Source organism: Homarus americanus, unplaced genomic scaffold (genome assembly GCF_018991925.1).
Source record: "Homarus americanus isolate GMGI-L3 unplaced genomic scaffold, GMGI_Hamer_2.0 scaffold11150, whole genome shotgun sequence".
Lineage (NCBI taxonomy): Eukaryota > Metazoa > Arthropoda > Malacostraca > Decapoda > Nephropidae > Homarus > Homarus americanus.
Genome location: NW_024720555.1, coordinates 2,133,288 through 2,157,150, shown reverse-complemented (window position 1 = coordinate 2,157,150; position 23,863 = coordinate 2,133,288). Strand labels below are relative to the sequence as shown.

Genomic DNA, 23,863 nt, shown 5'->3' with positions numbered 1-23,863 from the left:
CTTAATAAATCTGAACATATTATTTAAATCAAACTTCACCATATTGTAAGCAGTATATAACACTTGACCTCGGTAGTCTTTGTATAGTGAATATTTTTATAATAAACTTAATTGTAAGTTTTATTATACAACAACAATGTAATTAAAGACGTTTAGTGGGGATTGTGCATAAATTATTAACACACCCACCAGTAGTGTCCTTTTAGCGGTACATGGTTGTTAAACAGTAAGTTAAGTTGTTAAGGATAATGTTTGACCTCTGTTAGAATTGAACCACATTTTGAAGGTATTATTATAATGTTACTGAAAATAAAGATGGAAATGACAATGAACAGAACCTGACCTAACCAAAGAAACCTTCCTAACCTAACCTAACCTGACCTAACCTAACCTAACCTGACCTAACCAAAGAAACCTTCCTAAATTTTAAAATGTTAGTTTTTGTATAATGTAGTATTACTGATAAGTAATTTCTCTTAGTATACCTTATTGTGGGTAAAAATACTTACTGTATATATTAAGTGCGTCCTCTGAAAGCATGAATTTGCTACCAGAGTTTAGCAGTTAATTCATGCCTAAGATTTTTTATAAACTTTCTACGTGCTCATGTTTGAAATAATAAATACGTATCTCTATATAATTTAGCTAAATATCTTTCTCGTCAGAAACGGTCATCCCAACGATTACGAATAAACTCATTTAGAAATACATCATTACTTCAGGATGAAATTGGACAGATTTGCAGCAGCCAATAAGCTGTAACTCTTGAGGAGGCGGGGCAGCTTTTTTCAGTTGGGATAAAACGCACTATAGTGTTTAATGGTCTCCTCCACTTTTACAAAAAATAAAAATAAAAAATTCCTCTGCCTTTTTGAGATGTTCTTGATAAACTGAAGAATTTTTTTCTGTTGAAGCTTTCTAACTCGGCTCTTTAACGAGGGCACCTGTTCTTAAATATAACTGACACTTTGAAGTTAACTATAATAGTTAGGTTGGCATTAGGTTAGGTTAGGATTAAATTGGTTGATCCTTAGGTGAAATAAACTGGGTTGGAGATTCTTCAGGCAATTTGAAATAATAATACAAACTTTTTTAATACATGTGTACAAAAATGTTGTAAGATTGCTGGACTTTTGTGTGCAAACAACTGTTGCTGAGAAGTGTTTCTCTTGATGAAATGAAGCGATGAAGCGCCCTGAATGTAAAAAGCGGAAAGTGGCGCTGAATTGTGTGGGCGTAGTAATAGTCTCGTTGTTACTTATTCCAAGTTACACATCGTTTTTAACTTTCCAGGAAGGTTTGTGACACCAGTACAATATGGCCAGACCTGGAGCTCATCGCAAATTTTACGACTTTACGAAATCAGATGTGAAGGAGAAGGGGAGGGAGGAGCCCAACACCTCCCCCCAGGACCTTATTGCCTATGTGTCTGATAATGTTATTGGAGCAGCAACCGTCTTCTCCACACCTTTTGGTCCCCGTAGAGGTGAGTGACTTGAGGAGTTAATTGTTTTCTTAATGTTAGTGCTGTGTTATAGTTAGTTAGTGCTGTGTTATAGTTAGTTAGTGCTGTGTTATAGTTAGTTAGTGCTGTGTTATAGTTAGTTAGTGCTGTGTTTTAGTTAGTTAGTGCTGTGTTTTAGTTAGTTAGTGCTGTGTTATAGTTAGTTAGTGCTGTGTTATAGTTAGTTAGTGCTGTGTTTTAGTTAGTTAATGCTGTGTTATAGTTAGTTAGTGCTGTGTTATAGTTAGTTAGTGCTGTGTTTTAGTTAGTTAGTGCTGTGTTTTAGTTAGTTAGTGCTGTGTTTTAGTTAGTTAGTGCTGTGTTATAGTTAGTTAGTGCTGTGTTATAGTTAGTTAGTGCTGTGTTTGCTAAGTTAGTTAGTGCTGCGTGTTAGTTAGTTAGTGTTATAATTGTTAGTTAGTGCTGTAGTTAGTTGGTGCTGTGTTACAGTTAGTTATGATAGTTACATCAATGTGTTAAATTTAGTTAGTTAATGCTGTGTTATGCTGTAGTTAGTTAGCTGTGTTATAGTTAGTTACTGCTGTGTTATAGTTAGTTAGTGCTGTGTTATAGTTAGTTAGTGCTGTGTTATAGTTAGTTAGTGCTGGTATAGTTAGTGCATGTGTTAGTTAGTTAGTTAGATTCTGCTGTGTTACAGTTAGTTAGTGCTGTGTTATAGTTAGTTAGTGCTGTGTTTTTTAGTTGATTAGTGCTGTGTTTTAGTTAGTTATAGTTAGTTAGTGCTGTGTTATAGTTAGTTACTGCTGTGTTATTAGTATAGTTAGTGCTGTTAGTTATTACGTGTTATAGTTAGTTTAGTGCTGTGTTATAGTTAGTTACTGTTATAGTTAGTTAGTGCTGTTAGTTAGTTAGTTAGTGCTGTGTTATAGTTAGTTACCGCTGTGTTAGTTGGTTAGTTAGTTAGTGCTGTGTTAGTTAGTTAGTTAGCTGGCTGTGTTACAGTTAGTGCTGTGTTTTAGTTAGTTTAGTTAGTTAATTAACATTAGTTTCCAGTGTTAACAGCATGTCAGTGCTGTGTTGTCAGTTAGTTGAATGCTGTGTTATTAGTGCGCAATATGTTTTAGTTAGTTAGTGCTGTGTTATAGTTAGTTAGTGCTGTACCAGTTAGTTAGTGCTGTGAAGTTAGTTAGTGCTGTGTTTTAGTTAGTTTTAGTTAGTTATCACAAAAGTTATAGTTAGTTAATTTATAGTTAGTTAGTGCTGTAAAGTTAGTTAGTGCTGTGTTATAAAGAAGTTAGTGCTGTGTTACAGTTAGTGCTGTGTTATAGTTAGTTAGTGCTGTGTTTAGCGCTGTGTTAGTTAGTTAGTGCTGTGTTACAGTTAGTTAGTGCTGTGTTATAGTTAGTTAGTGCTGTGTTATAGGTTAGTGCTGTTAGTTGCTGTTAGTTACCGCTGTGTTAGTTAGTTAGTGCTGTGTTTTGGTTAGTTAGTGCTGTGTTATAGTTGTGTTTAGTTAGTTAGTGCTACAGTTAGTTAGTTAGTTAGTTGCTGTGTTTTAGTTAGTTAGTGCTGTGTTAGTTTTGCTGTGTTTTGTTAGTTAGTGCTGTGTTATAGTTAGTTTAGTTAGTTAGTAGCGCTGCGTTTGTTAGTTATTTATAGTTAGTTAGTGCTGTGTTACAGTTAGTTAGGCGCTGTGTTATAGTTAGTTAGTGCTGTGTTTTTAGTTAGTTAGTGCGTGTTTTAGTTAGTTAGTGCTGTGTTTAGTTAGTTAGTGCTGTGTTATAGTTAGTTAGTGCTGTGTTATAGTTAGTTAGTGCTGTGTTATAGTTAGTTAGTGCTGTGTTTTAGTTAGTTAGTGCTGTGTTATAGTTAGTTAGTGCTGTGTTTTAGTTAGTTAGTGCTGTGTTATAGTTAGTTAGTGCTGTGTTATAGTTAGTTAGTGCTGTGTTTTAGTTAGTTAGTGCTGTGTTATAGTTAGTTAGTGCTGTGTTATAGTTAGTTAGTGCTGTGTTATAGTTAGTTAGTGCTGTGTTTAGTTAGTTAGTGCTGTGTTTAGTTAGTTAGGCTGTGTTTGCTGTGTTATAGTTAGTTAGTGCTGTGTTTTAGTTAGTTAGTGCTGTGTTATGTTAGTTAGTGCTGTGTTATAGTTAGTTAGTGCTGTGTTATAGTTAGTTAGTGCTGTGTTATAGTTAGTGCTGTGTTATAGTTAGTTAGTGCTGTGTTATAGTTAGTTAGTGCTGTGTTATAGTTAGTTAGTGCTGTGTTATAGTTAGTTAGTGCTATGTTATAGTTAGTTAGTGCTGTGTTATAGTTAGTTAGTGCTGTGTTATAGTTAGTGGCATACTCAGAAATTTGTCAAGGGGGAGGTGAACTTTGAACGAAACGTACTGAGGTATTGATGAAATAAGAGATAATATTTTTTTTTATGTTCATGATGAGCTTACTGACAAAACACTTTTTTAATGCACTTTAGTTTTGTTTTGGCCACCAGGCACTGTAACAAAAAAGGGCCTGAAATATTGAAATACAGTAATATTGTTTGTATTTACTGATGACTATGTCTTTTCAGTTGTCTACTGTGACTATATTGCATCAGGGAGATCTGTGAAATTTATCGAAGACTATATCGGCAGTGAGGTTCTCCCCCAGTATGGCTCAACACACACAACCTCTACTGTTACAGCTCTCCAGACAACACTCTTCAGGTACAGCGGAGGAATAGTGTGAACTTTTAGTTGATTATGGTTGTGAGGATTTTATGTGTATGTAAATGTGTATTACGTATATCTGTATTATATCTTCCCTGGACCTCATGAAAATTAGGAATCCTTGCTTATTGCACATGATTAAACCTCCTACTTCTACCCTAACCAAAGTAACTTAAACTTAGTCAACCTAACCTAACTCTCCATTTAGTATTAGGGTGTTTAATCATAAGCAAGGGTTCCTAATCTTCATGATATCTTCTTCCATGTCTGCTGATAGACTAGATAATTCTTTTACATATACTGTGCAGTACTTTCACTGCTGCTGATTCTCCGTAAGTTATCGTACAGATGAAAATAAATTCTGTCGCAGAAATAGCTCTTTTTGATATGATGATTGTGTGGTGTAGTGTAGTGTCATGCATAACAGTGGTTCTGCATCTTGAACAAAATTAAGGACTCAGGTTGCTGTTTATCATGAATTGTGAGAATGATAAACATAATAAAACTTAATTATTTATCATGCACGGGAATAAAGTACAGTAGTGCTTGTAGATAGACATAAAACTTAATTCTGTAAGTAAATATGTCAAGGAATAACAGTGGTCGTGTGTGAAGATAAAAGAAGTGTTATATTGTAGACACGAGGCTCGAGATATCATCCGGAATGCAACTCAGGCGTCAGAACATGACAGAGTGTTGTTTGTGGGCAGCGGTGCAACTGCTGCCGTGCAGAAGCTCATCCATGGATTAAAATTAACTGGGGCTCCAGTTGTGTTTGTGGATCCTTACGCCCATCACTCTACCCTGCTGCCCTGGAGGGAGATTGGTGCCAAGGTAAGTCTTGCTGAATTGTTAATTGTCTTCCATTCCTGAAGGAACTGTGGCCCAGTTGTTATCCTTCTCAACTCCCAACTCAGGAGACTCAGGTTCAGTACCGTGGCCAGGCATGATTTGTGAAAGGGTTCTGCTTCTAAAAACCTTTTATAAATTGTTTTTTATAAATAGGTTCACATTTTCCCATAGACTTTTATTATAAAGGCTAAGATATGTTCGAGTGGAAAATAATACTTTCCCAAAATTTCTTATGCGGTAATATACAACAAAACATGTTTCTATTGAACATTTTAGGTGGAAACAATGATCATAAGACAACGAAAACATAAAAAGTGAAATACTGTACATGCAGTGCAGTACTGTACAGTACTCCAACATTTTCTGTTATTAAATGCCTATCATAGTATGAGATAATTTTAAGAGTATTTTATTGTGTGGTTAGTTTCTATGGCATTTTATTGTGTGGTGTTAATATTTGCGTCCTTAACAGGTGCTGAGGATCCGTGAAACAAGACAAGGTGATATTGACAGTGAGCACTTGGAGGAGTTGCTCAAACAACACGAGGGGGAGAGCTGCCGCCTGATTGGCTGCCTCACTGCAGCCAGTAACGTGACAGGGGTGGTGGCGGATGATGTGAAGTTGACAAAGCTCCTCCACAAGTACGGCGCTCTAGCTTTCTGGGATTATGCAACTGCAGGTCGGTGGGAAGTGTCATTGGTTAGGTTTTCTCACTTTTTAAGGTCATGTACTGGTGCATTGTACTGGACACAATAGTAATGTAGAATCTTATTTGTGCATCTGTTGTTACCTAGCTAGATATTTTTTGCTGTATTGTCCCACTTTCACTAAAAAGGTCAGTCCTCCCCACCCCCTGATATCAATTTAATGTCTCCATTTTGTTTCATAGCATCATACATCAGGGCCCCCCCCCCACCACCACCAAAAAACACACACACACACACACACACACACACACACACACACTTCATCTCCAGTATATACCTGACTCAGCCCATCCTCCTTCTACTTCTGTTACTTCATTTTACAGTAAGAGCCTTAATATCTTTATCTGCCTTAATGAAGTGATGACATTTTACAAAGGATTTTTTGCTTATTTTGTACCCTGAACTGATCTGCACCCAGCTAATGGGGAGATTACTGGGAAAGATTAAAAGAAACAATTCCATGAAAGATGTAATGTAGGAATATAATGTAGAACGAGCAACCTTTATATTGTGAGAGTTGGCCCCATGGGTATGAAGTTTCAATTCATAACTCACAAATTTACTTTCCAGCTCCTTATGTGGATGTGAAGATGAATCCTTTAGTCAGTGGGGATGGTAGAGGTGAGGCCCATAAAGACGCCATCTACTTCTCCATGCACAAGTTCCTCGGTGGGGTACAGACGCCAGGTACGTGCTGAGTGTTGTTATCTACGTTGTTGTTGTTAATAGGTAACTGATGAAGAAGATACAGTTCTAAGCCTGTGTGGTTACCTTAATGACTCATCTGTGTTTATCTTCCCACCTCAATTGTCCTGAAGGTGAGCTACATGGGTAATATGCTGGTGGGTCTTATTCTTCATATAATTAAAAAACTTTTCCATTTGTTCTCTTCATCAGGAATTTTGATTGCAAAGAAGAACTTGTTTGAGAATTCAGTTCCTGAAGTATGTGGAGGCGGCAGTGTGTTCTTCGTCTCCAGGGATTCACATCGATATTTACAGGTGATACTTGGCAAGAATTTCATTGTGCTTATTTTTATAGGCTTTCCATAGGATTTTGAAAGTCATGAAAATTTGGAAAGTTTTTAAATGCTTCGCAGGACCTTGGAAGTTTGAGGAAACTTATTTAACTTTCTTCTCTGGGAATTGAAAAGTTTCATCTGTTGATTAAGCACCTTTACATTAATCTAACCTAACATAACCTAATATAACTTAACCTAACTTAACCTAACTTAACCTAACCTAATCTGCCCTCAATAAGCTTGGGGGGGGGGGTGCTAAATCTTCACACAGTCTCCTAAATATTAACTTGCACCATAGGATGTGGAAACACGCGAGGAGGGAGGAACGCCAGCCATCGTAGAATCCATCCGTGCTGGTCTGGTTATGCAGCTCAAGAACGCCATCAGTCCCGACTACATAGCTGCTCGCAATACACATCTCTCCAGGTACTTCTGAACACTGCTGTACATTTATTTATATACGGTAATGTAATTGAGGTATGAGTACTGTCTGGGTGTGAGGTTTTCGATATGAGGAACAGGTAGGTGTGAGAAATGATGAAGGTTCTACTCTCTCTCTCTGTCTCTCAGCATCCCCTCAGATCTCTGGATGGCAATGAGGCATCACAGGTCAGATTGAAAGGTGAATATAACTGCTGAGATGACTGGGGGCTGAGGATTTAGGAGTTAAAATATCTTATTTTTTATGTTACCAGTGATGACTTTGGGGGGGTATAATGGTACTGGATGCTGGTCAGTTTTAAGGGCACATGGAAAATTTTTAAGGAATTTAAGCCTTTTTTTTTCAGGAAACTTTCAGAATTAATGAAGAGTGTTGCAGAATTAAAAGTGTTGGGAAATGTTGACTCCCCAAATCGACTGCCAATTCTGTCGTTCGTGGTGCGCCATCCACAGTCTGGTCTGCTGCTGCATCATAATTTCATATGTGCGGTTTTAAACGACGTGTTTGGCATTCAAGCCCGTGGTGGTTGTGCCTGTGCCGGACCATACGCTCAGGATCTCCTGGGAATTGACGAAGTCCTCGCTCAACGTTATGAGAAGCTATTGGTGGAGGATAATAGACTGGATAGGTCACATCTCCGTAGACAACGCGAACACAGTGACGTGGAGGTGTTGAGACCTGGCTTTGTGCGTCTCAACCTTCCTTATTCTGCCTCTGATGAACAGGTATATTAACTTTACTTTTTAATAATACAATATTGTTTCAGTACTGCAAGATCTTTCCCACCAAACTCAAGAGCAACTTAGACTCTCACATTATTCATTCTCTCTTCTCTGTTTTACCATTGTTCCACTGTCTTATTCCATATTTAAGTTGTATTTCTCTATTCTTTTTGTGTGTGTTGTTTTTCTTCATTATAATCTGTCTTGATAATGCTGAAGTCACTAAATTCCATTGTTTATGCCTTATGTTTATAAGTATATAGAATAGACTAAGAATTTCCACTTTTTTTCTACAGATTGAGTTCATCTTGAGTGCAGTACAGGAGGTGTGTAAGAATGGGTGGCGTTTGCTTCCCCAGTATAATTTCAACCCAGAAACCGGTGAATGGAAACACCACACTAATCTCGTGTATCGTGAGAGGCTGTGGCTGCAGAATATATCATATGCTGAAGGTGTCTTCTCCTACCAAAATAAGGACAGTTGTGGCGATGCACTGAACTATATGGATTGCCTAGAGAAAGCCAGTGAAATAATGAATCAGGCAGCAAAGGTAAGTTTCTGTTGATAATTTTCATAGATCAACCTAGAATTTTGCCCCAGGAGCCCTTGAGGAACCATGGAACAAAGTGTGATGATTTGTGGCATAGTAGCATTGGCAGCTAAAGATGATGTCATGCAGGTGTGAGTGGACTGAAATGAGAATAATGAGATGGATGTGTAATGTGATAGGAAACTATTAAGAGCTAAAATTGCAGCTTGAGAGTACAGTATTGACAAGTTTGAGGTTTAGGCATGTGGAGAGATTGGAGGAGACTAAGTGGGTCAAGAGGTGCATCAAACTAAAATGTAGAGGGGAGGAGAGCCAGAGGAAGGTCAAGAATGACATGGGGGTAAGGTTGTAAGACATGACATTAGAGTTAATAACCTGACGTGAAAAATACTGCAAGAGACCATGCAGCATAGAGAGCTGCCATCAGGTAATTGCAGCTAACACGTGCAAGGGTGAAAATATGGTCATAAAACAATGATAATGATGAATCTTGTAGTGAACATCTGGTCTTTAGAGTTAATATTTGCTCTTCATTATTTATGTAAACTCTTTGTTTGCTTCACGCTGACATAAAATTGTTTTACTGTAGTGTTGTTGTTTACTTGTGTTGACAAAATGCTTTATAACTTTCTCTTTTGGAAATGAACTTAAACAACTGTTTCTGATGAGATTTGGTATCATTGGTGTTCACTCACAGTTCAGTTCCTTGTTCCACTAGGAGTTTGCTAGTAATCTCACCTCTGTCCAGATGCTATAAAATTTCTTTCTTTTCATTAATACTCAGCATCACATGTTTCATCTTGGGTGTTGAGGGCAATACAAACACCAATGATGGCTGTAAGTTTTGTGGGTGATAATATGCTTAGCTTCTTCAGATAAAAATAAGTTAGAACTGTATACAAGGTGGCTACTTCACACAGCACTGTACCTTTGTCTTTTAAAGGCTTCCATTGTTGATAGATGGCTGGAGCATTATTATTTTTATTATTATTATTATTATTATTTTTTTTTTTTTACATTTATTTCAGGCATCTCAGAGACGACAGGTTCCAGACGATACTATTATCTTTCGGGACGAGGCAGCTGAGTTACGTTGGTTCTTACTACCAAGTGAAGCCAAGGAAATCCTCCAGCACAATAGTATTCCCTTCCGACCTCATAAGAGCTATCCCCACCCTCCTTTCCTACCACTGGTGTATCCCTTGAAGGACTCAGATTTGCGCTTGAGGTCCGATTTTGTATGGCAGCCAACAAGTGGTGCCCAATGTTGTATTAAAAGAACTAAAATGTCAGAGAAAACTAGTAATAGTGTGAAGAAGAATGAGAATGATGAAGGAATTACTAGAGTACTGCCTGAGAATGGTATAGAGAGGGAATGTGATATGAAAACAGGTGACACACACAGTGACTTGCTTGAGATTAATAGGACTGACGTTGGAAGAAACATTGAATTGGCGAATGAAAAATGTAAGGAAGGAATTCATTCATCACAAAGAACTATATTTGAAGGTCTTGAAGGAATTATCACAGGAAAGGATTCAGATGTGATTTCCAGTAATGAAGAAAGTAAAAATATGTATTGTAAAAGTTCTCTGATGAGTGTTGGGGCTTTGGAAAGGGCCATCTCACAAGATAAAGAGACAGATGAACTGACAGGTACTGATGGGGAAGTGACTGTACCAAGTAAAGATAGTGTAAATACCTCCAAGAAAAAGACAGGGGAAGTGACAGCTAATGATGGGGAAGTGACTATACCAAGTAAAGATAGTGTAATTACCTCCAAGAAAAAGACAGGGGAAGTGACAGCTAATGATGGGGAAGTGACTATACCAAGTAAAGATAGTGTAATTACCTCCAAGAAAAAGACAGGGGAAGTGACAGCTAATGATGGGGAAGTGACTATACCAAGTAAAGATAGTGTAAATACCTCCAAGAAAAAATCCCAAATAGTGTGTGAAGATCTGAAGTGTTTTATCAAGAGAGATGACAACCGCCCCTGTGAATGTGTCCCAGTACGCAACAAGTGGCATCCTCCACCTAAGAATATTTTTAACCCAACTGTAGAGGTAAGACTGTAGCCTCATACTGTATTTGTATTCACCTTGGTAATCTTTTCATAATTTGCATGCTTAAAGAATATCCCACCCCAGCTTATTTCACCTTAAGATTAACCACCCTAATCCTTATCTAATCCTTCCAGGTATCATTAGGGTGGTTAGGTGAAATAAGCTAGGAGGGATTAATCTTCAGGAGATCCATCTTGTGTATAAAAATGACAATTTAATAGCTACAGCCCAGAATCATTGTCAAAAGAGGACTTTGGCTGAAAATGTAACCCTCCCCCTCCCACTCTTTACTGTGGAATACTGGTGTATTTGTCTGTACCAATACCAGTTATGCTGGCCTTTCGTAGGAGTTCAGCCATTGGTGTATATAAGGGCAGTCTGTAATGTTCGGTGGGAATTGATTGAAAGCACACCAAAAAGTGGAATTATGCTTCAACATTGATCTCTTCCTGTATGTAATTTGATATAATGAATGTGTTTGATAGTGTATGGGTTCCCCTCTGTGCTGAGTAAAATAATTTCATGTTAGCCAAAGGAAACATTAAAAGTGGCATCTCATAGTGAAGGGGTTAACAAATAGATTATTTTTGCAACACATTTATATAATACAGTACAACATATTTTTTATTGATACAGTTCATTTTTTAGTAATTGTGAAATATGTTGTGATATATGAAAAGTGTTACAAATGTTGGACATTGTGTTGAGCTCTGGCACAGGATGAGTACTGTACTTGGATATAAAAATCTTTTATTATCACCATGTTCATAGATAAGTGCCAAGTGATTTATTCATTTAAGTTTGTTTCATTTTATCTCTGCATTCTCCTGGACTTCAACTACAGCACCAGTGTACTGTATATTCTGCTGACTCAATAATAATGTTTGTGTAAAAAAAAAAAATTCAGTGTTGACATTTTTCTCTACTTGGTGGACAGGATGGTTGGCACCTTGAGTTATACAAGACTCTCATCATTCACTGTCATTCATTCTCTCTGAGTCAGTTAACAGATTTTTCTAATACATCTCTTTTTCTCCACATTTCAGGCTCTGCTGGAGTTCGACATGGTAAGAGACGGTGACCGGGTTTTAGTTTGTCTCTCTGGGGGGAAGGATTCTCTCTCCCTCCTCCACACACTTCGCCAGTACCAGTTTTATGCCGGTGCTAGGGGCCTCAAGTTTACCCTGGGTGCTGTAACAGTGGATCCAATGAGTGCATCTTATGATCCAAGGCCGCTAATACCTTACCTGGCTAGTCTAGGAGTCCCATATTTCTTTGAGCAACAAGGTAGGGACAACTACTGTACATGGGGTTTTCACTAATTGTGGTGGTGGTGGTGGGTAGCTTGGAGGCTTTTGAGATCACCTGATGTGTCTCCACTCCAGTTTATTTCACCAAAAGAGTAACTACCCGAATGCTATTTGGGGGCAGGATAGGTTAAGTGTGTGTGTGTGTGTTTTGTAGAGGTATATACAGTAGTGAAAAGTAAATGAATGAGTTGTGTGTAAGTTGTAGATATTTTCATGTGTGTTTCAGATATCCTAAAACAAGCTGCAGGTTTGGAGAACCTCAACTCTATATGCAGCTTTTGCTCTCGAATGAAGCGGGGCAGGATTTATGCAACAGCACGACGTGAGGGGTACAACGTCCTCGCGTTTGGCCAACACCTGGACGACCTGACCGAGAGCTTTATTATGTCCATTTTTCACAATGGGAGATTACGAACAATGAAAGCTCACTATAGTGTCAAGTGAGTACAGTACTGTACTTATTTATTTTTATTTTTTTGTTTGTGTGTGTGTGTGTGTGTGTGTGTGGTTAATATCATAACCACCGTTTTGTTTCCTGCACTTTTCACCTGCTTCCTTTCTTGAAATTTGTATTTACAGTCTCTCCTCGACTTACGACGGGGTCCCGTCCTGACGACCAAGTCGTAAGTTGAATTGGTCGTAAGTCGAAAAGGTGAAAATAATACAGAAATTCTAAAATGGGTGTCTCTTTTTCTTCTCAGCACCACGAGAACTTTCACTTTTGCGCTTGCCAGCCATTTTAAAGGAATTACAAACGAAAATGTCAGTACACAGCGCGATCACTAACGTCGGGACTCAAAAATACGTAATGTGAAAATTTTTTTATACGACCATGACAGTCGTATGTCGTAAGTCAAGGAGAGACTGTATACAGCTCGTAAAATATAAAGAAAAACCTTATTATTTTTCTTTGCTAAATGGTAAAACTCAATCAGATAAGTATTCAGGTACAGGTATTCCTGCATAAATCAATCGAGAAAAAATTTTGTTTTATGATCGTACACAAAGTTTATTTTTCATTGTAGGGAAGGAGATCTCCGAGTTGTCCGTCCTTTTGCATACGTGCGGGAAAAAGATCTGAGAAGATTCGCAGAGTACAAGAAGCTGCCGGTTATCCCTGAGAACTGTCCTGCATGTTTTGAGGCACCGAAGGTAAGGAAAGGAACAAGCTGTAGGTGTTTGATGAGTTGTGGCAGTACCGGGAGTAGTCGATTGTAACATCTGTCTGTTTGTCTGTCATGTGCATAGGCTAGTTATAATATACCTGTCATATGTCAAACTGGAATAAAATATGATACCTTGAAATTAGACTGGGTAATAATGAACTGGTCACTGGCCAAATTACATTACAATGCCTTGAAACTAGACTGGGTTATCATTTTAAACTGGTTCCTGGGTCATTGGATCAATTAATTTTAATCTTGATGAAAAAATTAACAAGTGGACATCCAAACACACCTGTCGAGTCATTCCAATGCTGTGGGTTACTGTTTATTGTGTGTTGTGGGCGACCTGCAGTAAGCCATGGAGAGACCTCGTGATACAAACTATATCTATAGGTCTTATACAGGGTGTGTCATAAGTTGTGTGTTTATTGTATAGGGTCGTAGAATCGATACACGACCCGTGACACCTCGAACAATAAACACATCCTGTACATAGACATTTAGTGAACACCCAGGGTAAGTTTATAGGTACGATGTTTCTTGGGAGAGAAATTTGTTGTGATCCATCCATGTGGGTGAATGACTGACAAGAACAAGATAAAGAAACATCACGAGGCTTAAGTTTGCCTGTTGGAAGACTGGACACTGTAAGATAATATATAATTTCCTTACTAGTGACTTCTGAAGTGGTTGGAACTTAATTGGGCCCCTGTACTAATCAATCTTAACCTAACCTACCTTGATCTGATTTAACTTAATCTAACTTGACCTGACTTAATGTAATCTAACCTGACTTGATTTAACTTAACTTAACCTGACCTGACTTAACATAACCTGACTTAACTTAACCTTACCTCATTTAACTTAACCTGACCTAACCATTAGCACTGGACCTCCTATGTCAGATTTAACTCTTAAATAGTGGCTAAGGATTCCCTATTGCACCACTGAATGTGCTAAAATATAATACAAGAAACATCCACAGCTGATGGCCACCATTCCTAGAACTAACTTTCACTGTTGAGAGCCATTTTTAAAGGGTAAAACCTAATTATAAAGTTATGTTATGTTGGGTTTATTAAGATTATGGCTTATAAGAATTAGAGTTCATTTGATGTCGTTTGTTTAATCATTAGTTACAGTCATGGAAAATAGTCCTATGAGTCGTCCGTCCCATCCATGAACCCTGAGACTTGTGAACCAGTAAATACGAGACATCACACAGTGCACCATCTATGGGCCCAACACTTTGTGATGTCTCGGATTCACAGGTTCACGAGTCTCAGGGTTCATGGATGGGACGGAGGACTTACAGGACTCTTTTTCCATAACTGCACATATGCATATAACATTATAGAGATATGCAATAACATACATATACAGTTAATGTGACGACTGTGTTCTAGGAGCGTCATCGAGTGAAGCAAATGTTGGCTCAGCAAGAAGTCCTATTCCCTGGGCTGTACTGGTCCTTGAGAACAGCTCTTCATCCAGTCATGGCAATAAATTTAACAGGAATGGAGAATGCTATCTTTGGGAAAAATGGTACATTAGAAAGTCTCTCAAAGGTGAATGGCTGTGTGCAAAATGATGAGGAGGAATAGTAAGAAGACCAATGTAATAACACAAACATGAAATTTTAGACTTTAGGTGAGTGTTTTATTCTTCTCTGTATAGTACTGGAGGGTCTGTAAGGTAATTTATATGGTATAAATGGTACTTAATTTCATGAGGCTTATAAAAAACTAATTTAACTAGACCTTATTAAATTCTTCACAGTAAAAAAGAGTGATACAATTATATAACATTTTTATTATGGCTCGGTTAGGATAGTTATTTTCCATAAGTTCAGTATCCTGAATTAAGGAAAACATTTTACACTTCATCACTTGTCACCTTATTAGCCAGTTGGGTGTTTGTCAGTTCTCTTGTTGCATAAAATTGTTAAGTACTGGACATGATGTGAGTTCTTAAAGTACCTGAACATGTGCCAGTCTTGGTCAAGTATGGATTTTGTTTACTCTGATAATTGTCCTCTGTTAAAATTGGATAAACTATATTTATTAATATGTGATACATTCTCTAAGCACCAATGTTAATCACCAATCACATTCACTGGCTCATAATACAATCTAGGCTCTAGTGTTAATCACCAATCAAATTTACCAATACACAAAATGCTCTGTGATTGGCTGGTCTAAGTCAGACTGGAAGCCTTGAGTATTACAATGGTTTCAAAAAATATGGTTTGTACAGGTTGGGTGGGAAGTAACTGACAGGTAGGTCAGGTCAAAGGATCACTTGATAATCTTCTGGTCATTAACTGATAGTAGACATCCAGGGAATAGGTGACATTTTCCTAGTAGATAGAGACGGTAAAAATTAAATGGGTACCCAGGGGTGTAGATGACATGGGAATAACAGGTGTTTAGACAAAGTGGGAATGCCAGGTATACTGTAGATGGTGGGTACAAACTTATATCTCACCCAAACTCTGTAGGACAATTCTGCCATAAAATGAAACAAGAACTGGAAGACTTATTTATAACCAACCAGCTGTAACTACATCCGATGAGCCATAAAACTCCCTCATTTGAGCAGAAAATTTTGACCAGGCAACTATGGTTCATCTTGTAGCAACTGTAGTTAAACCTTGCACCTGTAACATCTGTGGGTTAATCTTGCACCTGTAACATCTGTGGGTTAATCTTGCACCTGTAACATCTGTGGGTTAATCTTGCACCTGTAACATCTGTGGGTTAATCTTGCACCTGTAACATCGTTGGGTTAATCTTGCACCTTTAACATCTGTGGGTTAATCTTGCACCTGTAACATCTTTGGGTTAATCTTGCACCTGTAACATCTGTGGGTTAATCTTGCACCTTAACTACCAGGTTCCCCTTGGCACCTTTGGAGTTGATGATATCATGGTGAGCATTGCCGGCCTGTAGACAACAATAACACAAAATATGTAAATGATTGCATGTCACTTATGATGATTCCTGACTAGACAACTGATGATTTAGTCTAACCTAACCTAATTGTCTAAACAGGATGGCAAACATTGCATAAAATAAATTATTACATGCCACTTGGACAATTTAAAGTGAAATAAGCTGGGAGAGGCTAATCTTCAAGTGAAATAAGCTGGGAGAGGCTAATCTTCAAGTGAAATAAGCTGGGAGGGGCTAATCTTCAAGTGAAATAAGCTGGGAGGGGCTAATCTTCAGAGGATCCCAATAACATAAGGTCAACTCTTCCTTCACCTTGAAACAAATTATGGTAAACTCACCTCCTCTAAAGTATACACCTTGTCTACTATAGGTTTCACCCAGCCAGCCTTGATGCCTTCCACCACACCAGCAGTCAGGTCTTTCCATTCATCCTGGTTAGATAAATAAGTTAGTACTGGGCGATTATTCCTCACTGAAGGGTCATAATTCACTAAAACAAATGTAGGTAAAATACTGAAATTATCAAACTCCTATGAGATCTTGTTAGGTTACTTTTATTTACCAAGTTTCATTATTGTCTGAGTTACTGTGTTCATAATATACTGTACTTAAATGGACACATAGATGGATGGGTACCGTCACCACATCCTGTGTTCATATCATACGCAGATAAGACATGTAAATGGAAGAGTACAGGTACCACAACCCTTGCCGCAGGTGACAAGGAACCACTATTACCACGTTACAAACATCCAGTGAAGTATCTCAATGAGAATCAACAAAACTTAAAAAAACAGTGGATGAGATTTTAATAAAAATAACAATATTTAATAAATTTGAGTCCAGCCTGAGGGAGACTCATCCTCAACACTACCAGAGTCCCAGTACTGTACCTCACGACAACTGGATGTAACCATAGCTGTAAGGGCATCGATCATCATCACTAAACGTTTCCTGTTCTTGCATTCCATTTTTATGCATATGAGGGCAGAGTAGGTTGTCCTCAGCCTCCATTTAAGGGTTAAGGAAGTGAAAAATATTATACGTGCCATCATGCTGTATAAAGGTAATTTAGGTGTGGACATTAATAGGATGAGACATTAACTTACGGGCGTGGCAGTTAAGAGGGCAACACCCATTACAGAACTTTCGAGTCCCATGAGAAGGCGTGGGTCGATGGTCACAGTTCCTCGTGAGCCAATCACCTGTGGATGAGGTAACCGACACTGAGATATGCTGAAGATATATTTAACAGTATGACATTGTTAACAATATCTTCTCTGATGGTAATTGAGCAATCTGATAATAAACTTAACAATCTTGGAATAACTTAATTTTTGATTCCGTAAACTAATATTCTCTGTTCTTTTTCTAGTGTTTTGTTGGATGAGAGAGACAGAAACACACACACTCACAATAGTCCTTCCTCGAGGGCTCATCAGAGTCAGGTCCTTTCCCAGATTAACGTTAGCTAACATTTCAAGAATGACGTCAAATTTCTCCCCCTGTTCGAGCTGGGCCATGTACTGTTTTTCTCGATGGTTAAAGACAGCATCAGCACCCATGTTCTTGACGAGCTCCAAGCCTTCTTTGGTGCCAGCCGTTCCAACGATGCATAAACCTGTAGGGGAAAATAACAGCGGTACGGTCTTCTAAGTGTCTGTTACTTGTGATATTTTTTATTTATTTAGTCCAGAACCATTTGTAAATCTAGGGAAAATTGATAGTGATGGCGGGGGGTCTTTTAAGTGTGTGTTATTAGTAATATTTCTAGCACAGAACCATAAATCATGAGTGTTTCCCAACCTAACAAATGCACTGCTAATGTGTAAATCCATAAAAAAGAGAAATATCACTGATGAGGTTTTCTAGTAGTAAATACCCAACCAGTGATTTTGATATACTGTACTGTACTGTATTTGTGTCCAAGATCTGGTCCCAAATTGCATCAGAAGAAGCTGTTTAAGTTCTCTCTATGTGTGTGTGAAACAGTCACTCAGGATCAGTACACATATAGCTGACTGATGCAGTTAAAAACTTTGGATTGCCTGAAGATTAGCCCCAAGCTTATATCACCTGATTATAACCATTTTAATGCTGCTGGAGGTGGGTTGGGCTGGGCTGGGTTAGAATGGGTTTGGTTAGTCATTAAGCTGTTGAATCATGAGATAAAATAAGCTGGGGGCTAATCTTCAGGTGACCCCACAAAACATCAGTCTAAGAAGGAGATAGATGAAGCATACAAATACCCACCATGTGCTTTACCGATCTGCACCGCTGCCAGACCAACAGCACCGCTTGCCCCGTGGATCAGTACTCGCTCTCCCTTCTTGGCGTGGGCTCTGTTGATTATCACGTAATGATTTGGTATGAGGTACACACACACACGGACGATTTCCATTGTATGGTCGTCTGTTTCAAGCAATTTTTACCAATCCACCTAGACAATTAGGTTAGGCCTAGTTTGGTCTGGCCAAGTTAGGTCAGGTCTGGTTTGGTTAGGTTAAGTCTGGTTTGGTCTGGTAAGGTTAGGTTATGTCCGGTATGGTCTGGTTAGGTTAAGTCAGGTCAGGTCTGGTTAGGTTGGGTCTTATACATACTGTCAAGCATTCCATTCCATTACGAATATAATTTCGTAATTTCCTACCAACTTATGATGATACACTGAGGATCATATCAGAACATTTTGTCTAGTGTTTCAAATTATAGCGATGGAAAATCTAACAATAATTTTTATGAGGACTGTACATACACAATGCAGGTATACAAACATTGTAGATAAATAGTGCAGGTATACAAATTATAAATGGACAGCAGGTATACAAACAATGTATATAGTGCAGGTTTACAAACAATGTACAAAGACAATGCAGGTTTACAAACAATAGACTGAGTAAGTTTAAACAAAGGAAAGACACGGACTTGCACTACACTTCTTACTTCTGGAACAAGGCGCGGTAAGCTGTGAAGTAAGGAATGCCTATGCCCGCACCCTGGGTAAAAGTTAGCTTGTCATCGAGAGGGAAGACACGGGTTTCGTCTGCACACGTGAATTCGGCCAGAGTTCCGATCTGAGTACCATGAGAGGTGAAGACGCGATCTCCCGGCTGTGGAAACAACTTTGTACAGAATGCAGGACCACGGCGTGATATTTAAAAAAGATATATATTTTTTTTAGTATCTAAAACTTTTCCCTTTTGTATGACAGGATGGCTGAAACCTAGCAATAGATAGCTAGATTGGCAGATAAATAGGTAAATAGATCAGTGATAAACAGACAGGCAGACATAGTTTGTGCAAAAATAAAATGCAAAGAACATGAAACGTCCACTGGTGACGGCCTCGTCCCTTCAGTTAACCGCCACTGATGATCGCTGACGTCTACAGCTAATTGCCACTGACGATGGACTCCGTCCCTACATGTAACTTCCACAGACGATGGCCGTCCTCCCTACAGCTAACTGCCACTGATGATGGCTGACATCTCTACAGCAAACTGCCACTAATGATGGGTGCCGTCTCTACAATTAGCTTCCACTGATGATGGCCACCGTCCCTACTGCTAATTTAAGAATGAGACAGGCCAAATATGTTGTCACCTGAGGAAGGAAGATCATTAAAGGTGTACTGTACAAGATAACCACTACAGGGACTACAGAAGGGAAGGCAGAGAGAGAGATGGGAAGGTCACCTTCATCGCCGACATCTGAACATTACACGTACAATATCTATAACAAGTATTATGTATGGAGAAGATCTCGTATGAAATTTAATACTGTACATCAATCAAGTGTTTCTTTTTCAATAATGTATTCAAGATAATAAACTACAGCTCCTCCCCGACTTGCGACGGGATTAGGGACCCAAATCCAGGTTGTAAGTAAAAATGGTCGTAAGTTGAAAATGCTTAAATAATACATAGAAAATCTAAAATTGGTGTATTTTTTTCTTCTCGGCACCACAAAACTCTCACTTTTAAGCTTGCCAACCATTTTAAAGTGAATTACAAACAAAAATTTTGTCTGTGTACTGACGTTGGGACTCGAAAATACGCAATTTGACAAAATTTTGGTACGACTGAGGCAGGTCGTAAGTCGGGGAGGAGCTGTATAGTAATGTCAAAAGGTTTTATATTATATACAATAAAAAATAATAAGAAGAATGAAGAGTTGAATGTTAAAGTAATACATTAATAAAAAAACTTCATAAACTGATACTTTCAAATGCCATACCCTAGTCCACATGAATCACTTGGAGATTAGCCACCGTCAAGCTAACCTGACCTAACCTAACTCCCAGGCAGGAATAGTGTTTAATCATCAGGTGAAATAAACTGGGGGCTAATCTTCATGTGTTCCATACATGTGAGTGTAGGTTCTTGCACATGGGAAACACAGGCTAAACGAACCTTAAAATTGGTAACTTTTAGACCAGTGCCGTGAACTACTCCCGCTGCGTCTTTCCCTGGGACATAGGGTAGGTCAGGCAGCTTGGAATACTGTCCACTACGAACATACGTATCAACTGGGTTTACACCACTGACACACACTTTTACCAGTACCTGTTAATATGGGGACAAAGTTAGCACCTTCATAATACAAGGGAGACATCCACAAGAACAGATTTTGTTGCCACATGAGATTGCAGTACATACACACTGTACACTGCTAACTGGGTTCTACATATCAAAGGGATAAGCTTTTCAATTTGAAATGTGACGAGTTTGGGTTTTTTCCAAGTAGCATAAACTATAGGCTGACAGGTTATCACTGGTCACCTCAGGGAGCAGCAACCCTGCCTTGCCAGCTAAGAGGGCAATTGGAAGCCTTACAAACAGTGCCCAGCTCCCACTCTATAACAGTTGGTGATAGGAAGGATATCCAGTCGTAAAACTCGCTTCAAAATTACCCGATGGCAACGGGGACACCGTACCATCGGGTAATCACGGTTAGCCCAGGTGTGGAAAATGGCCGTAAAAATGTTAATGATGGCGATTATAAAAAAAAGAGTTGGAGAGGAGGGGGATTAGCAGCAGGAACCCTAAACTGGCATGGCAAAAATAGTCCTGGTGATGTCTCCCATATTATCCACACAACACCCATTACCTTGAACTGAGTAACACGTTTCCCTACGGCCTCCACCACCCCTGCACCGTCATACCCTGGGGTATATGGCAGGTCAGGCCGCACCACAAATACACCCTCTCGGATATATGTGTCGACTGGGTTCACTCCAGATATGAAAACCCTGATTAGTACCTGGAATTATGTATGTGAAAAATGAATGTGTATCTGAATTCGTAAATATTATTAAATGACGTACATTGTAGCGTCTTGTGTAGTTCTTGAATGTTGCAAATAACTTTTAACCTCTTTATTAACTTAAACATATTGCAATATAACATGACCCCTTTCTTAAGTTTAAAATGATAGCAATTTCTTTTACTCCTATTTAATTTCCAAATGTTGCAAAATAATTTTTTTCACAGACACAGTATTGCTAAATTACAAAGATGATATTTTTAATATCTAAAAGTTGCAAAATTACATTAAAAGCCTTTCTGTTGTTATATTTTGGAAAGATTTCTTAGAATATATGTTTCAAATTGTTTCTGTAACATGTATGACAATATTTTGGGAGATTGCAGTGAATGAATGGAGAGATAGTACTGTACATGGAAATACTCATGATAGTATAAAAGTGCGATTTATCAGAAAGTAAGATGATTAATCCCTTTACTGTGGGGATGCCACTTTTAATATTTTATTCAGCACGTAGGGGATCCCATACACAAGGGATTAGTAGACTACTGTATGTCCACTAACCCCTTCACCATGTAGACTGCACTTTTACTATTTTATTTGGCTAATGTTGGACAATTTTATTCGGCACAGAGAGGACCCCATACACGGGTTAATGACACTCGCAGTACAGTATTACTTTATTAAACAATAGATGGAAATAGTACAACAGATAAATGACCGACTACCAGACGTGCCAAGTGGTGAAGAGGGTAAAGTACAGTATTAGCAGGTAAATATATAAAGAGTAATGCAGTAGTACAGTACAGTACTGTACCTGCTTATCACCGACAGAGGGAATTGGTACATCATTCTCCACTTTCATCTGCTCCACCCCACCAAACTGACGTACAAGAACTGCTCGCATGATGCTGCGTCCTACACTGGTCATCTGAGCTGCAAGGAAGTCATATTCAGTACACATGGCATACAAAATTAAGAGTGTTTTTGAAGATCTTATACATACCTAGGTGGTCCATTCCATACAAGGTTCTTTAAAAGTGTGGTGTTGCCAAACTTGCAGTATTCTATACCTACCATATTACTATTCTGTCTGGTCCTCGAGATATGCTAAAGAAAGATAGATTCACACAGTCACTTGCATTTATACTTGGAACATTTTGTGAGATGTAGCAAATCTGTCTTTGTTTATATTGTATTAAAACTCCAAGAATGGCCCCTAAGGAACTCACAATACAGGTAGTAACCAGACTAAAGGATGCAAGATAAGCATTCCACAGAGTTGGCACATCTCACAAAATGATCAGCCACTGTACTATATCAGGTAACCGTACAAAATATATTGATCAATTCGCAGAGTATTAATTTTGAACAACCAAGATAATATTAAAATTACTAAAACAAAATATAAATCTTAAAACCAAATTTTCAACATTTCAAAAGAGCAACATTGCCAAATTAAATGTATTCTAATATATTGAAAATACTTCCTGTGCATCCTCAGAATGTCAGCCCTGCATTACATATACAGTACAATATATGGAGAGAACAGAGGATAGGACATCAGCCAGTACTACACAGAGGTGCGTACAGTTGGATCCTGGGTACTTCCTATATCCTCACATGACAGCTTCCTAGGGGTTGCTTCCCTCCACCCCAGTAGGTAAGTTTATTAACTAGGTTAGGTTGGATTGTTTGTGGTTTGTTTTTAGGTTATGTTGTTGGATTAGGTTAGGTTAGGGTGGGTTGGGTTAGGTTAGGAAGGCTGTGTTAGGTCAGGCAGGGTTGCATTAGTTTTTGTATTGCCACAATTTTCCATACTACAGAGGTTCAAATTTGTAAAACTGTCGCCAGCTGGCAAAAACAGTATTGTACTGGATTAATATGAAGGAGAAATGGGCCATAAAATTAATCAATCAATCGATGTGGATAACTGAGGAAATTATGTAATAACAATTACAGCATGACATTGAAATCCCACTACAGTACGAGTTAAAATAAATAGTACAGTATTGTATAGGACCCAGGACAGCCGCTAGAGACATCTCACTATCACCCTTCCTAAATATCAAGAATAATATCATAATTAAGTCACCAATAACCAAATATAAGCGCTTTATGTAATTACGTGACTTATGGACGGTGAAGATAAGAGAATTGTGTACTGTGTTTAAAGGTCCTTATGGCACTAGCGCCATTATTTACGCAGGCGGCAAGTCCCGGAACTATACAAGTACCCAGATACTACTGCATTATCATTTATTATAGATAAAATTTACAAAACCTTCCCTAAATTACTGCAGTTAATTTTTTATATTTTGTAAATGAAAACAAGATAAATATAGTATTGCCTCGGTTTATCTTGTTGGTAGAATATTAAAGATGATGACAATAGACCAAACACTTACATATGCTTTCTTCAAATACTGGTGAGCAAAATTAAATGTAAGTAATATAATAATGTTTAAATGAAGCTCTAGTTTAGTTAGGTTAGGTAGATTGGTTTGGTTTATTTTATGATGGATAAATGATAATGTGGTCGTATCTAGTACTGGCTGTAGTTGGTGTTTATCTTTTAAATGACCTGCAGTAAGCCTACGGAAGCTTGAGATCATGCAAACTGAAGCAATGAGAAT

At 38.3% G+C, this 23,863-nt stretch overlaps 2 protein-coding genes across 7 annotated transcripts; one reads left to right on the top strand and one right to left on the bottom strand.

Moving 5' to 3' along the window:
- Window positions 1-66: 66 nt before the first annotated feature.
- On the top strand, window positions 67-15,542 carry LOC121860608. Of its 3 annotated transcripts, XM_042357811.1 has the most exons (16): window positions 74-226; window positions 1,294-1,486; window positions 4,035-4,170; window positions 4,812-5,007; window positions 5,498-5,705; window positions 6,304-6,420; window positions 6,631-6,734; window positions 7,053-7,180; window positions 7,543-7,921; window positions 8,215-8,469; window positions 9,498-10,308; window positions 10,384-10,535; window positions 11,582-11,822; window positions 12,072-12,285; window positions 12,871-12,997; window positions 14,418-15,542. In XM_042357811.1, exons 2-16 carry the CDS (start codon window positions 1,318-1,320, stop codon window positions 14,613-14,615), a joined length of 3,435 nt encoding a protein of 1,144 aa, XP_042213745.1. In that variant the 5' UTR covers window positions 74-226; window positions 1,294-1,317; the 3' UTR covers window positions 14,616-15,542. The 3 variants fall into 3 exon arrangements, with proteins under 3 accessions (XP_042213744.1, XP_042213745.1, XP_042213743.1); XM_042357810.1 differs by having other exon boundaries at window positions 67-113; window positions 9,498-10,535; XM_042357809.1 differs by having other exon boundaries at window positions 9,498-10,535.
- LOC121860609 (quinone oxidoreductase-like) lies at window positions 15,542-23,450 on the bottom strand. Of its 4 annotated transcripts, none has more exons than XM_042357815.1 (9): window positions 23,356-23,450; window positions 22,045-22,158; window positions 21,072-21,224; window positions 18,907-19,073; window positions 18,220-18,308; window positions 17,382-17,587; window positions 17,076-17,171; window positions 16,305-16,397; window positions 15,542-15,957 (listed from the first exon to the last, which is right to left on the bottom strand). In XM_042357815.1, exons 2-9 carry the CDS (start codon window positions 22,156-22,158, stop codon window positions 15,883-15,885), a joined length of 993 nt encoding a protein of 330 aa, XP_042213749.1. In that variant the 5' UTR covers window positions 23,356-23,450; the 3' UTR covers window positions 15,542-15,882. The 4 variants fall into 4 exon arrangements, with proteins under 4 accessions (XP_042213749.1, XP_042213747.1, XP_042213746.1 ...); XM_042357813.1 differs by having other exon boundaries at window positions 22,045-22,163; window positions 23,356-23,446; XM_042357812.1 differs by lacking the exon at window positions 21,072-21,224 and adding an exon at window positions 20,375-20,527 and having other exon boundaries at window positions 22,045-22,163; window positions 23,356-23,446.
- Window positions 23,451-23,863: the final 413 nt, after the last annotated feature.